The sequence below is a fragment of the Anneissia japonica genome, unplaced genomic scaffold (genome assembly GCF_011630105.1).
Source record: "Anneissia japonica isolate Jap-2015-1 unplaced genomic scaffold, ASM1163010v1 scaffold3867_len840240_cov202, whole genome shotgun sequence".
NCBI lineage: Eukaryota > Metazoa > Echinodermata > Crinoidea > Comatulida > Comatulidae > Anneissia > Anneissia japonica.
Genome location: NW_022715965.1, coordinates 490,379 through 508,288, shown reverse-complemented (window position 1 = coordinate 508,288; position 17,910 = coordinate 490,379). Strand labels below are relative to the sequence as shown.

At 33.8% G+C, this 17,910-nt stretch overlaps 1 protein-coding gene across 2 annotated transcripts; it reads left to right on the top strand.

Annotated features, from left to right (window-relative positions):
* The first annotated feature begins 1,806 nt into the window (after positions 1-1,806).
* On the top strand, positions 1,807-17,873 carry LOC117109491 (beta-galactosidase-1-like protein 2). Of its 2 annotated transcripts, XM_033251858.1 has the most exons (19): positions 1,807-1,882; positions 3,325-3,684; positions 5,425-5,493; positions 7,173-7,268; positions 7,562-7,670; positions 7,793-7,885; positions 8,509-8,590; positions 9,054-9,118; positions 9,309-9,396; positions 9,717-9,857; positions 10,800-10,892; positions 11,332-11,435; positions 11,911-12,063; positions 12,576-12,662; positions 13,433-13,535; positions 13,809-13,896; positions 14,461-14,578; positions 14,803-14,919; positions 15,103-17,873. In XM_033251858.1, the coding sequence occupies exons 2-19, from the start codon at positions 3,353-3,355 to the stop codon at positions 15,199-15,201; spliced, it is 2,037 nt and encodes a 678-aa protein (XP_033107749.1). In that variant the 5' UTR covers positions 1,807-1,882; positions 3,325-3,352; the 3' UTR covers positions 15,202-17,873. The 2 variants fall into 2 exon arrangements, with proteins under 2 accessions (XP_033107749.1, XP_033107748.1); XM_033251857.1 differs by lacking the exon at positions 1,807-1,882 and having other exon boundaries at positions 3,272-3,684.
* Positions 17,874-17,910: the final 37 nt, after the last annotated feature.

The window sequence follows — 17,910 nt, the reverse complement described above, 5'->3', positions numbered from 1 at the left end:
ATACCATCAATTTCTCCTGATTTCATACGGTATTATTTTAACAGTAGGTATTACAATACTAACTTTATATAATATTTGTGTGAGATCAACTTGCTTAATTTATTTAATGTTTAAGCTTGCTTTTCATACAATCCCTACACGCTGTCGCCGACATCTTTAGGTGATGCTGATTGGTCGGTCGAATCGAGGAGCCTACCCAATTGAGTCAGGGATGCTACACAGCACAACAATTGCACTGAAAACACTGTAGCAACAGTGTAGCGGTTGTATGGAAACCAAGATTTAATCTTGTTAATTTTATTCTATAGAAGCTCAGATGAACTTGATGTACATTTTAATGAAATTTTAAACCACCGTTATATACTGTTTCTTATATCTACAATATAATTAATTATATTTATTAGATGGTCAAACCAAGAAATTGAATTGGGCCAATCTTGGAAGTCGCATATTGTAGACGATCGGTACCGAAATCAAAAAGGATTTTATTACTTTTTTGTGTACTGTTATTGTTACATCATGTTTATATGTGTCTGTCAATAAACTATGATTGTACTAAAAAATGTGTTGCTTTTTATGTTGGTAATTTTAGAACAAAAATGACAGATCCGTACAGCGCCACCAACGATAAAGTTAATTTAGAGACGGAATGAAAAAGAAATCAAGTATGGGACGCCAATTAAATTATGTATGGCGCGCGCTAAGCGCAATAAAGAGTGGGTAACTAAAAATTAGTGCCTGGAAACCAGGCTGGACAATAGCATGCCTTGTTTGGGTCACCAAAACATGTATGAGGGTCGCGAGACTGCTTCCAACTTCAAAAAAAAAAACAAAAAAAAAACACAGACTTGAGAAATAGGCCTACACCCAGACGTACAGTAGCTACGTACGAAGACTCACGATAGAAATTCATTGTCAACCCAAAACCTATTCTCAACGTTGCACTATCGCCAATCCCACAAAGGATTGATAAGATCATTAAAATTAGGGAGGAACATTATAGCTCAAATTAACACTACAAACCAGTTAAAAATATATAAAAGTTATCGCGTTTAAAATGATAAATTGCTTCTTTTCTCTTCGAGTTCGTTTGCCCTTTTGCCAAAGGTGGGGACGTACAAGCTTCATTTTTCGCTCATTTTGACTGTGCTTAAGAAGTCGAAAATTCGAACTTTTTTTACATTAAACATTTCAAAATTACGAGTGTAATAAATACGGTAAAACCTTGAATTGAAGCCGAATGGGATTAATCTCGAGAAGAAGCTCATCTAGAATTGAAGCTCCCCTCTATAGTTTGCAAAAGCAGCCTCAAAAAGAAGCCCATCTCATGGGCTTCTTTTCAAGATAGCATGGGCTTTTTTCGATAGTACAGTACTGTACATGAATTTCAAAGCAACAAAATAAAATTAAAAACATACTTGGTTGGTACAATAGTTAAGGCGATTTAATACCGGTTAATACACTCATGATACAGACTGATGTTACAGTGGCCCTGTTTATTTTTATAGTAGGTTTTACGGTATTCCCTATAATATTATAAAATGGAATATTCCATACATGATTGACGATAATGCCTCGTGTGAGTAAGTAAAAACGAAATGGATCACAGCCCCTTTATGTCGGTATTCTCATTTTCATAGAGTGTTTTAAACGGAACCTGATCGGACCTACAGAGAGAGATTTGGTGGGGTCTACTTTAAACTTCTAATACTTATCATTCTGAAATTTTTAAAGAGAAATGACATTGCAACGCGCAGAACTATGATCTATAAAAGATTTAAAAAAAATTAAGGGTATTGAGAACATAATTCAAAAGATACGAAGCTGTTCATGACTTGTTAAATTCATCCTACTTGCAGTGTTCGATGGCGGCACGTAATAGGTAAGTTGTTATAAACTTATAATTATACTGACCTCTAAAACCCAACATCATTAAAAGGTCCTTCTAAAATTTTAGTAGGCGGTTTTCTAAGTTAAATATTTAGATCTGTATGCCTATTGAACAGGCCTCCAATAGCCAAGTGTCGAAAAATATGACGATTGGGGGCTTTAAAGGCTTATTTAATTGATTTTATAGATTTCAAGGTCTTTGCTGAATATGATTGTGGCAGTAAAAAATTTAAATCCCTACCTACCCACCGTAATAGCGCGAATAAGCGCCCCGTGTTGTTTGAATAAGCGCCCTCATCGAATTGTATATTTTGTGATTGATATTTTTTAGCAAATAATCTAACTGAGACTGTAGTTGCCATGATTTGAGCTGCGCGGATTGTATTCACATTTTCTTATGTCAATTTCAAAATGAGGATTTTCTCCTGGACAGATGGAACCTCCCTGGACATGATTTTTCCAACTTTCCTCTTCTTACATATTTGTCTACTTCTCTTTTTCTTTTCTCGACAATTTACGTTTTCATTTGAGTTTGCAAGAAAAGAGCTGCAATGCTACTAATCTCAATCGGCAGATGACCAACAAGCTTATGACCACCACCACCACTAATTTCATCTGCTGTTGAAACTCACAGCATTCTTGTCACAAGCCATGCTCTCTGGACGATTATCTTTTCTGCACCAGAACCATTCGTAATCAGTTTCCAGATGTCCTAATCTTTTTTTCACTCAAAAATTCCCATTGTATTTTCCAAGTTCCCAGAAGAACTCCTCAATTTTCATATATTTCCATAAGCGCCCCCTCAATTTCCACTCTGTTTTTCATAAGCACCCCGTTTGAATAAGCGCCCCTTAAAAAGTGTAAAAAATATTTATGCGCCTGGTCGCTTATTCGCGTGAGTACTGTACCCTATCTTTTGGGGCCCGTTACGCCAACATAACATTTTGGGTTTTTTTAGGCCTTATTTATCATAATATTTTAGTTGTTTTTATTACTACAGCATTATCACATCACTATCAAATATTCATTATTAATCTTATGTACATTTTTATATTATGCATTGCCATTTAATTTGGCTAATTTTCTCTCAATATCAGTTTCTTAAATGCTAATCAATATTATTTAAAAGTGCCAAATATTATATGCTTTATAAACAATTTATAATATTGATATAAGGATGATATAAATACATACTGTAAATTGTAATATACTGTATTATATGTATTGTATTGTATTGTATCATATGTATGTATTGCATAAACAATGAATGCATTTACACGCCAACCAATCACAGACTCGGGTGGTATTTGATGACCTGACTGAGTATCTGTGTGTCGACGTACGTGTGCACGCATGAAAGACTTATTAATAGGTCCATGGTATGAGTAAAGAAAGGGAACTTCAAAAAGCTATGTAGTATTTTCTTTACAATAGATACCTTAGAAATTGAGTGCATTGAACCATGGTGATGAAATCAGCTTTCAAAATGTCGAGGGTTTCGCTTCGTCCTGTACACGTAATCAGATGGTGTGTTGTTGCCCTAGCGATCTTAGGCCTCTTATTTTGGCTTTGGGAGCGGAGGGAGTACCACATCGAGGAGGCGCAACGTTTGTCGGGTCCAAATGCAAGAGATATCAAACCACCGTCCCTAAGAAATGTAGGAAGACAGTTCACACTGGATGGCCAACATGTATTGCTTCTGGGTGGCAGCCTGCATTATTTCAGGGTCGTACCCGAGTATTGGAGGGACAGGATGATAAAGATGAAAGCCTGCGGCCTGAACACAATAACCACGTAAGTATTACTACTAGTCCTACTAGGCCCTAAGGAGGCCTATTATCATATATTAGGCCCTATACCTCCATATTAATTAATGGTAGCAGTCACTTCGGCCCAAAACCAAATCGGCCCAAACCAACTCGGCCCAAACCAACCCGGACCAAAACCAACTTGGCCCCAGGATCACTTTGCCCCAAAACCAACTCGGCCACAAACAAACTCAGACCAAAACCAGCTCGGCCCAGAAGACAACTTAGGCCTACCCAAATGATATGGAATTATTCAAATGAATAGCGATCGTGATTACCCATTACCCAAATGACAATTATTATTATTATTTTAGTATTATTATATTTATTAATATTATTTATAGTTCTAATATTATTTTTTAGTATAACTATTCTTATTATTCGTTTTTATATTATCCAAATTATATATTTTATAATTATTATATTATATTTATTATTATTTTAGTATTATTATAATAATTAATATCATATAGGCCTAGGCCTAATAATAATATGATTTTTCATTAGACCTATTACTATTCTTATTACTTATATTTTATATTATCCGACTTATTACTAGTCCCACTAATTATTTTTTAGAAGAATCTTAACACACCTTTATAAAATAATGTATGTATGAATATAAAGCAAAACAAAATACATGAATATATGGATTTATTCAGGTACATTTAATTCAAACTGGCTACATTCTAAGTTTTTTTTTTTATTCAATTCATGATGGAAAAGTTTTAAAGTAAACAGTAGGCATACTGTTATTTTAGGCTGGCTGCCCCAGCAGGTTTTTTTTTTTGGTTGTTTGTTTTTTGTTTTTGTTTTCATTTCATTTCTTTAGGCACGAGCGCCAATGATATGCCAATAAGTGAACTTAATCACTGTCCTACGTGGCATATCCGATTAACAACAGGGGACTTAATGAACCAGTACACCGTTTCATTTCACAATACAGGGACCACCCAACATTTTACCCTGCCATCTTGAATAAATCAATATAGTATATAGATAGTATAGTTGTCGCCAAGTTGGTTTGGGGCCGAGTTGGTTTTGGGCCGAAGTGTCGCCTGGGGCCGAAGTGTCGCCTGGGGCCGAGATGGTTTCGGGCCTAGTTTGTTTGGGCCGATTTTGTTTTGGGCCGAAGTGACCAACATTTTTATTAATTAGGAAAAAGCTGCAGTAAATAAATTATTAATTAATACTGTATACCTAAGGTAGGCCTAGGCCTATTTATGTAAAGAAAAGGAGAGTTGGTCTTCAATCTCTACCAGGCGTAGCAATGCAAGTGACTGAAGTCTTCCGCAAGCTGCGGAGAGCCTCCTGGAGAACTGGACCTCCTCCTGCACTTCCGCAACCAAGCAAGGATTTCTCTTAAAATAGCCCATCTCCCACAAATTAATTAAATCTGCATATTTTTTTACCAATGTATTGCCCCTTTATCATTTGTCTTACAAAAGTCAGTGTCGATGGGTATCTCAAAGATTAGCAAAACACAATTAGATGTGCTAAAATTAAAGCTCTTTGACTTTAAACATATCTCCCAGAAATGACTTCTTCCGGCCAACTTGGACCCGTGAAAATTTAAATTAATTAATTAAAATTGAACATAATATGATACTAATTTCTCCACATCCCCATATACCTTGTTTCTGATTCTATCATTTTGTTTTTCACAAACGTTTTTCAGGTATGTGCCGTGGAATCTATCATTTTGTTTTTCACAAACGTTTTTCAGGTATGTGCCGTGGAATATGCATGAAGAAGTGAGGGGTGAATTTGAATTTTCTGGAATTCTAGATATTGTGTAAGTATTGTGCCAGATTTACTGGCCCTTGTGCCTCAGGCTCTTCAGTGATGGAATCCCACACTCTGGTTCTTAACCAACATTTTTATTTTTACCATCTACTGTAGGTGTATACCATAAGACCTCGAATAGGAGCCCATGGGCTTAATCTCGAGAAGGAGCCCCATGGCATAATCTCGAGAAGAAGCCCATTTGGAAAAGAAGACCCCCCTTCTTCAGTTTGTAAAAGTTATCTCGAAAAAGAAGCCTATCTTGAAAAGAAGCCCATGGGCTTCTAATGAAGATATTATGGGCTTCTATCAAGATAGTAGGCCAGGGGTGGGCATAAAAATCAGTCAGAGGGCAAAAGTGATTTTTTTATTTAACATGGAGGGCTGCACCCAAATTTTTATGGTTCTAGTGTGCTTCCAAAAACCTTCATGCACTGCATGCCGCACTTCGACCACCTGTGTAGTAGACCTACTACTTACTTTCAGACTGACATTATCATTAAATATTATGATAGCGTGTCAGTATCAATATTATTTTATTGTACTAGCATTGTTAAAATCATAAAAATATTGAACAGAATTTCAAATTCTATAGTTTGATTCGCCAGAATAAATTCGCCTAGTGGAAAATCTGCTTAAATAACACTGGAGCTTCAAACGGGAATTCTATTGACATTGGACCCCTCACTTTGCCTCTGTTCCTGGACCCCATGGTTTATAATGTCCACCACCCCGACCATACGCTTGCTCTTCTCACAAGCCAGTGCCTCATGTCTTATCTTTTTAAAATAGCTGTCCATTCATTATCATAATTATTTTTCTATATAGCATAATTGTTTGTCATAATTTCATATTTATGAATATTGTATATTATTTTGTTTACATGCTAAGCTTTTGGATATATACTTAAAATCATGCTTAAACCTCTATTGTGAATTTAGAACTGACATCGATAACAGAGGTATAATAGTACAGTCAGTATTGTATTTCCATTGACATCTGATCTTTCTTAAAAGCTTTAATATACAAAGTTTGCACAAGAGCAGAAGTAGTATAGAACAGCTGCTTGTAAGTGCCTTCTAACAAGTTGTGTTAATGATAGCCTTTAGGATGTTGATAATTATGCCATGTACAGAAATAGGAAAAGTATTAATTGTCCCCTGTGGAATGCTTCAGACGTGTTAAATGATAAATGGAACATTTTCCAAATTGGATAGGGTTATATGTGTTGTCATGGTTACACAGTTGAAAGCTGCAGTGAAGTCTTCAAAGATATATTGAAATATTTATTCGGTTGGGGCCTTGGGAACCCCAGCATCCATGGTAGCAAGTACTGATATACAATGTCTGCATTATATTGTTTCTTATCCCACCTAACTCCTATGAATTAGAGTTATTTGAGGGGCCAAGGGATCAGACTCCTATTAGAACAGACGCTAATCAGATTAGAACTGGAGTTTTGCACATAAAAGCATGAGCTTACCCCTCAGCCAAACACTCAGCACTAAATTATTGGTGCTAACAAGACTCAATTTTGGGCAATCTGAATGCTCAGATTAAAGTGCAAACTTCTAACAAAAATTGCGCTATAGAACCTACACGTAACCCATAAAATTTTACTATAGAACCTCAAGATGTGTATCATTATATTCTTTTTACATTCTTATGTATTTGTTTTGGATATTTTAGAGCCTTTCTACGGCTTGCAATGGAGTTGAACTTCTATGTCATCCTGAGACCTGGTCCCTACATCTGTGCTGAATGGGATTTTGGTGGTTTACCGAGGTACAGTATGTGAACAATGTATAATTTATCCTTTAATGTACCATGTATGTGAAACATTTGAGAGCAGGTACAATAATAGTCAATTGTACTCCCAGGTACAGATCCAGTGGGGGAAACACATTCCCCTCCCTCTCCCCATTTTGCCACTATACTATGAATTTGTTAAAAGTGCTATGTTTTTGTGATTTCGTAAATTTCTTTCATAAAAATATCAAAAATATATATTTACTCTATTAAACAAATTCTTTATTATTATATATTTTAATTCAGTTATAAATTATTTTTTTATTCAGCTGGCTTTTACACGATCCAGATATGAAAATTAGGTCAACATATCCCTTGTTTGTAGACGCTGTTGAGCGGTACTTTGACAGGCTCCTTCCTCTAGTCACTCCATACCAGGTACAGTAAAAATCAATTAGCTTCAAAGGCTAATAAAAAAAATATAAAAATTTGCACAAAATCTTTATCACAATATTATGAAAAAAATGGTAAGTTTTTGTTTATCTTTGCTTTTAATATAGTATCATCTTGGTGGACCTATTATTGCAGTTCAAGTTGAGAACGAATATGGGCACTTTGGATCCGACGTCAATTACATGATTGCAATTAAGGAGGTAAAACACACTATGTATATGATATTCAAATTTGGTTTGCTGCATAGCAGTATTAACACAATATAAATTAATAGGTATTTTTTCTGTCGTGCTTGGCTCTGGCACCATTAGTGCACATGCAGATACCAGCACCTTATAAATATCTACTATTATTATTATTTTTATTGTTGTATTTAAAAAAGTATCACTAGCGGGAATCGAACCTGCACCCTCTGTCTATAAAGACAAGTGTTATACCATTAGACTACATGGACCTATGCACTATAGCTGCAGATCTAACCCCAGACACCTCATACAACTGCTTTTTTAATCATTATTAATACAGTATTATTCTATGATTTCAGACGAATTTCAAGTATTTTATTTTTGTGGGGTTTTTTTTCGTTCTCTTAAGCCGGGTACTCAATGCGTCGTGCAACCGTAGCACGACGAATCCACCTCTGCTTCTGGCGAGCAATAGACGACACAACGCAGTCTGCTGATTGTCAGTGACAGTCTGAACGGATCCTCATTAAAAAAAATGATCCATTGGGTTCGCGCCGTTGCATGCTTTTGTTGTCGTGTTGCCGTCGCACGCAGTGAGCACCCGGCTTAACTTATCAATTGTTTTTGTCTGTTGAAAGATGCTAGTAGCCAGAGGGGTTAAGGAGATGCTGGTGACATCTGATCAGAGCAGCCTGCTCAAGGAGGGATCTGTGCCTGGAGGTTAGTAACTTAATTAACCATCATGCCCATATATGGGTATGATGATGTCATATCACAACCATATAGTCATGATGATGTCATATTGTATCCAAATATGGGCAAACCACAGTATTTATCCCAGAAATCTTGTGTAGACACAGCTTAAGAGTCAATATGTGTGAGAACTTACACTACAGTGATAAATACATATGATGTATTTAAATGATGTAAATGAAATATTATGCATGCAGAAGCACAGTATTCTTTACTCCATATACTAATATAATAAGTATGATATAAAATGAATGTTTGTCATCGTAATTAAAAACCCTCCATTAGTGATACAAAAATAATGATAAAAATTAATATAATAATAAATATTTTAATTTAATGAAATGCAGCATAAAAATTCATCTGAGCATGTGATTTGCATAATTGTCATCATTAAAGAACAATTAGAATTTTTTTTTTTTATCTTTTCCAGCTCTAATGACAGCAAATTTTCAGAAGGATGCTGAAAAACATTTTGAAAAGGTTAAGAAAATACAGGTTAGTTAGAATTTATTATAAAGTATTATGTAAACCTATGTCATATCCTATTATGGGCAACTTTTGTCGCTGTTTGATTTTGGTGAAATACAATAAAAAGTAAGAAACTACACTTCAGAAACTTTCTTTAATAGGCATGAGTGACCCCATACTATGAGAGATAGATAATTCATCCCTTCTATTTTTTTAGGGTGATGACATGCCTTTAATGGTGATGGAATTTTGGCCAGGATGGTTTGACCACTGGACTGAACAGCATCACATATATCCATCAAAAGGTATACAATATAAATTTGTGGAGAAAATATAGTGAAAATCAGTAGAAAAATCCTGATGACACAGGATTTGAACCCACGACCCAGGGATTGAAGGCAAGAATCTACCAACCAAGCTATGGTTCCACTCCAGTTGCCTGTTGGGTTATGTAATTTTGGGCAACAGTGCTTCACCAATGCTTCAAAAATTTGGATTTACATTTAATAAATAATTAGAAATATAAAGAATGTTTTTACTTTTAATCTTTTAAGATTGATTATAAGTGAAATGGTCATCCTCACTTTAAATCATATGAATTATTTTTTTTTTACCTCACTTGTAGGGCTGATACCAACTATAAAAGATGTTCTACAGCTTGGAGCATCTATCAACTTCTACATGTTCCACGGTGGCACAAATTTCGGGTTTTGGAATGGTGCCAACATAGTCCATCAAACATACCAACCAGATGTTACAAGCTATGGTATGTTAGATTATGATACAAGTTATCTAAATTATTTCGTAGATAGACTTTGATTATATATTATATCTTTTGTATTTTATCAGTGTCCCCTTTTGTAGATTAAGAACAAAACCAACATGTTGTACTTTTTTGGGGGAGAGTAAACACATGCCAAAATGGATTATTTTGTATATTATAATTAAAGTTTATAATTCTCTTTTAGAAATTGATAATGATTTAGATATCTTTTCAAATCCCCTGCATCAGTTCAGGATTAAAATTTGTTATGTTGTTTTTTGTCTGTCATGTTATCTATCCAAACTTAAGTTTTTTTGTATTGTTTATTTAGTGTAGGCCTTCGTTTATTTATTCTTGTTTATTTTATTGTTTACTCTCTTGTAGTTTGCTAATTTCATTTGCTGTTGTTTAGGTAATGAAATATAATAAATAAATAAATTTATATTATGATATTTCAGCATATTTTTAAAAGTTGTCATTTTATCTGTCCAAACTTAAATTTGTTTTGTATTGTTTATTTAGTCTTTTAGTGTTTATTTAGCCTTTGTTTATTTGTTCCTGTTTATTGTATTGTTTACCCTCTTGTAGTTTGCTAATTTCATTTGCTGTAGTTTAGGTATCGAAATATAATAAATAAATATCGCTATATTATGATATTTCAGGATATTTTTTTTTTATTTTATTGATATTTTCAAAGTTGTCATGTTATCTGTCCGAAAGTTTTTTTTGTATTGTTTATTTAGTGTAGGCCTTTGTTTATTTATTCTTGTTGATTTTATTGTTTACCCTCTTGTAATTGGCTAATTTCATTTGCTGTTGTTTATTTATTGAAATACAATAAAATAAAATATAGTTACAAGTTACATTATGATATTTCAGCATATTTTTTAAAGTTTTTTTAATAAATATTATTTTGTTTTGCTTTTCTTAATATTCAATATCTAGATTATGATGCCCCTCTTTCTGAAGCTGGTGATGCCACTGAAAAGTATTTCAAGATTAAAGCCTTGTTGAAGCAGGAATCACCTAAAGGAGTTGGTATGCAATTTTTTTACACTAAAAATAAAGACTAGTAATACTTAAAAACCAAAAGGTCCACTGATTAATCTCGGCTAAGATAGTATAATACATACTCCAAGTATCGAAATGCACACCATCATATCGGGATTCAATATTTTGACATTAATTATGTCATCATCAGGAATGATGACATAATTAATGTCGAAATATTGAATCTCGACACGATGGCGTGCATTAATACTTAAGTAGATAAACTGACTATTTTCATCTTTAAATGATTGCCCTGCATTCTTAATTGTATCTTTTCATTTTTCTGTGATTATATATACCCGTTTGTTTACATGGTGAATGTCAGTAAACTGAATTAATTGTATCATACACAGTGTTAGCTTATTGTTGTTGACAAATCCATGAATGTGATAATATATTTTTTCCATCTTTGTTTTACTGCATCTAGTTCCTGACCATTTGCCTAATGTTCCTGCCACTGGTAAGATAGCATATGGAGAAGTCACTATCACTCATTTCATTACTTTGGAAGACACGCTACCCCTTCTTGGTGTGAGTACATTCATGTTACACTTTATATTATAATATATTATTTCCTTTGTGTGTGTGTGTCTATTACTCAAATTTTTCCTGAGAAAATTAAGCTCTCAATTTTAAAATTAAGTACATCCACTAAAGTTTAGTGGTGGTGCTATTTGACAGTACTCAGATCCTTTGTTTGCATCATCCTAATTGGATAAATAAATTTCCCACAGGAATCACAGGAAACAAACAGATAATATATAAAATTGTTAGAAAGGGATATTTATTTTATCTACGATGTGTAATGAAGTCACCTATATACAAGGACATATGAAAATGTACTAATTGCATTTTATATACATTGAATCTCTGTTTGATATGATAAACCAACTATTTTCAGTTGGTGGGAACACCCCCAAAAATATATGGAACAGTCAGCCTCCGGCATCTGATATAAACAGCCCTGCACACGTCCTCATTCTTTTCATAAACTTCAATTTTTCAGGCGCCTGTTAAATCTGAAATAGTCATGCCAATGGAGATGTTACCTATAAACAATAATGGCGGCCAAGGATATGGCTACGTACTCTATAGGACAAAGGTCAAAGGATCAGTTAGTAAACTGGATTTTGTTGAACTCCCTCATGATAGGGCTCAGGTGAGATGAAATTAATTTATGCATTATATATATAAAATTGTATGTCTGAATGATTAATTAATTGATTGATATAGTGCTAATAGTTGCCAGGAAAGAAAAAATGCAACTTTTAATTTTTTTTTCTATTTATATTTTAATAATTTTTTAAACATACTAGACATATCCAATAGTACACTTTAATATCAATATAAATTAGTCTCATTATGAGGTTTAGAGAGTGGAGTCATAATTCGGTTGTCCTGGAATTACACATGTTATTACCATAAATCATTGAATTAGGGGGCAGTCATCATTAAACCACAAAGCTACATTATTTTTCAGGCTATTGTTTTTACCTGTGTTTGTGTTTTACATCTGTGAATATGCTAATTGCTCATTTGCATAATTAACATTTCACATATCAGGCAATTTACACTAAATACAATCATAATTCCCATAAAAAATTTCTAATTTAGGTAAAAATTGTAATATTTTTTAATGTTGTTGTCGTTGCTATTTACCTTTGGAATTAGGTCTTCTTAAATGGCCACTCTGCAGGGGTTGTATCAAGAACAGGAGTCAACTCTATTACTCTCCTCAACCTGGAAGTTGTAAAGAAGGTAAGTGATATACCAGATGTGTGACAATCGTGTTTGGAATATTAGTTCTGGTTTTACATTTATGTCTGAACAAACAGCTGCAAGGCTTAAATTTTTGTTGCAGTGTGTTGATTTATTCAAAAAGATGAATACATTGTCCATTGAGAAAATACAAAATATGTATGGGAAAGAAACTAAGTGAAATGAGTAAAGACAGACGGCTGTCAGCATGACCAATTGCGCTGTTTTTTTTTCTGCACGTGTCTTAAACCATTCCTTAGGTTGTGAGCTGTGGTTAGTCATTTTGGTTTTTTTTTCTGCACTATTCATCAAACCGTTCCTTAAGTTGTGAGCCCCACTCAGTCTTCTTTTTTTTTTCTTAATAATTATTGAAAATATTTTGAGTAACATTTATTCTGTATTTCACATCACTGATATCAAGTTTCAATATCGATTCAAACTATTTAAATACATAAGGTTATTAATTTTGCATTAAAAACGTTTTATTCAAATGCTCAATAGAGCCGACAAAGTCACAAGACAAACCCATGTGAAACCATCAGTAAAGCTAACATCTGTGCTGTTTTCAATGCATGTAAAATTGTTTCTATTGTCAAAATGTGTTTATGTGTTTTTATGTGTTTAAATAATTACCTATTAGCATTTGCAATTCATATAAAATAACACACATAACTACAAGTGTTCTTATAGTTTAGGGAATAATTCTAGTGACAGTATAAAAAAATATTCTCTAATAAAATTCTCTGTTTAAAAAATTCTTTTGAAATCAGGAATTGAAGAATTTGAAATCGGATGATGAGGTTACACTAGATATCCTGGTAGAAAATCAAGGAAGAACAAATTTTGGGAAAGAAATGATTTCTGAAAGAAAAGGTAAGTTTATTTTACTACTTTTAGACTTACAAGAAAGTATAATACATACTCCAAGTATTGAAATACACGCCATCGTGTTGGGATTCAATATTTCGACATTAATTATGTCATCATCAGGAATTCCTGATGATGACATAATACTTGGAGTATGTATTATACTTTCTTATCTGAGATTAATCAGTGGACCTTTCGGTTTTTAGACTTACAGTTTCAACTAATTTACAATTTTATATATAATTTTGAAAGCTATAAAGTATAATTTCTGTTCTTAAGGTTTGTTAAAAGATGTGGAAGTGAACAAAAAGGTACAGAAAGACTGGGTAATTTATCCACTGGAATTTAAGAAACCATTTATGGAAGGGTAAGTAAACTGTTTTTATTTCAGTTTATTTAATATTTGTCAGTTATTATAAAAAGCATCTTAGCACAGTTGGTTAATACTGGTAGAAACCACCTGTGTGTTTTTTTTGCTGTGCTCTCCCTGTAAAATGCAGGTTAAAGTAATCCAAATTGGAAGATATCATTTCCAGGAGATCTGTTCATACTGGCCATGTCTAATTTTGTTTTCCTGCTTATAGTGACACCTATTGACATTAACATCCATGAGACAAGTGATAATAAAGGGGTAAAGCAGTAGTAAAAACATGCAGATTTAATAAATTTGCAGGACATGGGTTATTTTCTAGGAGATTCGTGTCCAAGTGCGAGAGGCCATCCCGATTTCCAGGAGACCCCTGGTAATCCGTCTTTGGTAAGAGATGCCGATGAACACATGGTAAACAGCTAGAGCTGTGGATTATCTTTACCAGGAATAACGCTGGCTTTTAGCCAAGGTTGTCCAATTACTGTACTCGGCTAGTACCAAATTGATTGATTACTTTCACCGTCAAATATTCTATGCATATTATCTGTATTTCTTTTCCAGAGTGATGGCAGCCGACAAATGGCAGAATATGAAACCCGGGATTAAAGTACCAGCACTTTATAAAGGATCCTTTGAAATACCAAATAGGACACCAAAGGACACATTCCTGAGCATGGAGGTGGGTGTGGATTGCAATTCAAGTAACGGTTATTTTTTAAATCCTAACCATCAATTAGAAAATATGTTAACGCATGGTCATTTATATCTTAATTTTACACCCTCCTACATACATATAACCGTTCTTAGGACAACATTTATACAATAATAATTATATACTTAACTTGATTGGCAGTGTATGATGCAGTTCTATTAAACCTGCAAGTGTGTCTTTTTCTTGTGTAGGGCTGGGATAAAGGCATTGTATTTGTCAATGGCTTCAATATAGGACGATACTGGAAAGAAGGACCGCAGACAACCTACTATGTTCCTGGGCCACTGTTAAAGGCAGGCAGAAATGAGGTAATATTCAAATGCATTTAGTTTGGAGTGAAGAAATTCTTCTTTTTTTCTAAATTACAATAAAATGAAAAAAAAATATATAAAAAGTTAGCAATTTAAATATGAAAAGATGAGATTAATTGTTAAAATAATTTTTGTTAGATTAAACAAATCTAAATAAATTCATATGCCGTACCATTTCAGATTGTTATTTTTGAGCAGCATGGGAGTGCTGGTAAGGTCAGTTTTGTGGATAAACATGACCTCGGCCCAACGGTACGTAGAGATACATGGAACGAATAAGGCAGTCGAGGTTTACAGAATAGACCTAAGCCCTGTTTGGATTGCAATTTTTTTGGTCAAACTAAACCATGCAAATAGAATGCAGTGCACAAACAGCCTGCCTAAGATTGTCCGGGTGAAGTAACACAATAGTACAGTAAGTTTATCCGAGTGAATGATGTCCAGTGCAATTTGATTAAGTGTTCCAGAGGGCGTATTAATACCACGCGCAACACTGAACTTCACAGAATCAAACCACGATTAGACTGACCATGCGCATTCTTAAGATCTTTCTATCTTAAAACATGCGTATTTAAATCCTGGTGAGAACAGCATACGATTTGTCCAAAGTAGATTTACTCTTCGTCTTGTTCAAAATTAATTCACTGAGAACATGGCGGTAAGCGGTTATGAAGATTGAACTTCGCATTACACGTATAAGAAAATTAGACACTTGTGATTTTTTTTTTTAAGGGACTAAATTCTCCCCACTTCATCATGAGTCCACAAGCTGGGTTCTGTTAAATATAAATAAAAATTTTTTTTAATTCAGATTTTTTTATAATATAGGATGTTTACAATAAAGTAATTATATACATAAAATTGTATTATTTTTGCTAAAAAATATAAACATATAGTACATACAGTATTGTGAACTACAATTTATGCATAACAATTATATGCCTATATTATATGCCTATATATCAGTGGGCAAAGTGCAGCCCGTGGGCCACCAGCGGCCCAACAGTAATTTTGTTGTGGGCCGCAAAAACCCTGTGTAAGGCCTGCCATGCAAGTTTGATTAGAAAACCCTTTGTTTTTATCAGAAATCAGTATTAAATCAGAACTTCACTTTGGCCCTCCAACCCATTTTTATGCCCACCCCTGACTGATAAGGTGGTTTAATTTAATTAAACATTTGAAAATAGATAGTAGGCATATAGTAATAACACTTGTTATTTACACAAATGGTGGTATTATATAATGTGATAGATAGGTGAAGGAAATATGTAAATTGTTTTATTTATCAGATTATTATCATTTTATATGGCCATTGTTTAAAAAAATGATATTTAGGTATCTCATAGGCATATGGTCCAGGGGAAGATCCAGAGAGAGGTGTAGAGGCTATGGACCCCCGGAAACAGCAAGAAAACATATAGAGAAGAAAGAGGGGTCCACGGTACTCTAGAACAAGCAAATTTTCAATTAAAATTCCATGTACCAGTGTCTATTGTCAAGCATTCTAAACAAAAATCTCAAGCTCCAACCACCCCACCCCCTGCTTGGTGCTTCGCACGTCACATGACCTCTACCCAGATTTTTCTTTGGATCCAACCCTCAGTTCAATTTGACCAGTTGGTCAATATTGGAGTAGTAGTAGTAGTATAGGCCAAGTTTTATGGTAGCCATATTATGTGCATTTTTGAGACACATTGTCTTTCAGGCTTTCAATCGCTTGTAGATTGTGTTAAGCCCTGTCAAGATTTTATTTGACAAAAAAACTGTTGTATGCCCATATATAGTCATGATGTACCTATACATGGTCATGATGTGATGTAATCATGACCATATTTAGGCATTCCATATATTTTGGACAGGGCTGAAGGCATTTGTAAACATTTTAAGATGATTGCAGATTATGTAAATTGTTTGTATTTCATAATGTAGACATTATAACAAAATTAGCATTAACTGCATTTTTACTTGTCAAATACCGCCACCACGTGGTCTGGTTGGCGCAAATGTAATGGAGAGGTTTCTTTTTGACACAGGCATCTTTAAAGCTGTTTTCCACTAGGCGAATTTATTTGTGCGAATCGAAAGTGTTGGTTCCCTTCCTGAGCTATGATTGGTTGTGCATTTTTTTGCTTTGCAAAAAGTAGAAACAGTTCGAAACTACTGATTTTGCTGAAGAGAAAAACTCTGATAGAGATATGAATGTGCATGCGCATGAACTGATGCCTTCGATCCATGAGAATAAATTCGCATAGTAGAAAACAGCCTTTAAACTTGTAATTATAACATCAGACAGTCTTTAGGATGTAATTCTATATTGATTGATTGATTGGTTGATTTTAATTAGTGCAATAAATAACACTTGAAATCATACATGAAAGTACTTGCAGGTCCCTATTAACTAATTTAAAACAAATAGAAAACACAACAGAATGCAACAAAAAACAGAATTTATTTAAAATTACCATTTTATGTAAATACGTTATTTAATTCCACATTGAAGATTAATCCTAGGTTTTGCACTATTGCGGTAGAACAGTACTAGCTTAAGGAATTTCCTACCAGAGATGTGTTACCCACCACCATAAATAGAATATAATCTTTTCTTCATTTTTATTTAAAAATTGTGTTTTTTTTTTTTCACCTACATCTGAAGGTCCTTTATAAACAAAGTTAATTTTATGTGGTATAATACAAAAAAAAAACTGAATCGCATTTTATGTGGGGTATCAGGATGTATATTTTATTAAAACCCCATCAAATACGAATACTGCTCCCACAAACAGATATAAATCTAGTTGAACAAAATATATGCAAATGTACAGTACACTGTATACTTTCCACCATAAATGTTAGAAGTACAACTTAAGATATTTTTTTCACATTTTGAGTCCTTTAAATTCCTTGGTATTAACTACCAAGATATATTCAATAAAATGAACAATTGTAAAATATTTTTGTGTTCGAATTTAATTTATTGCAGTGGTATTT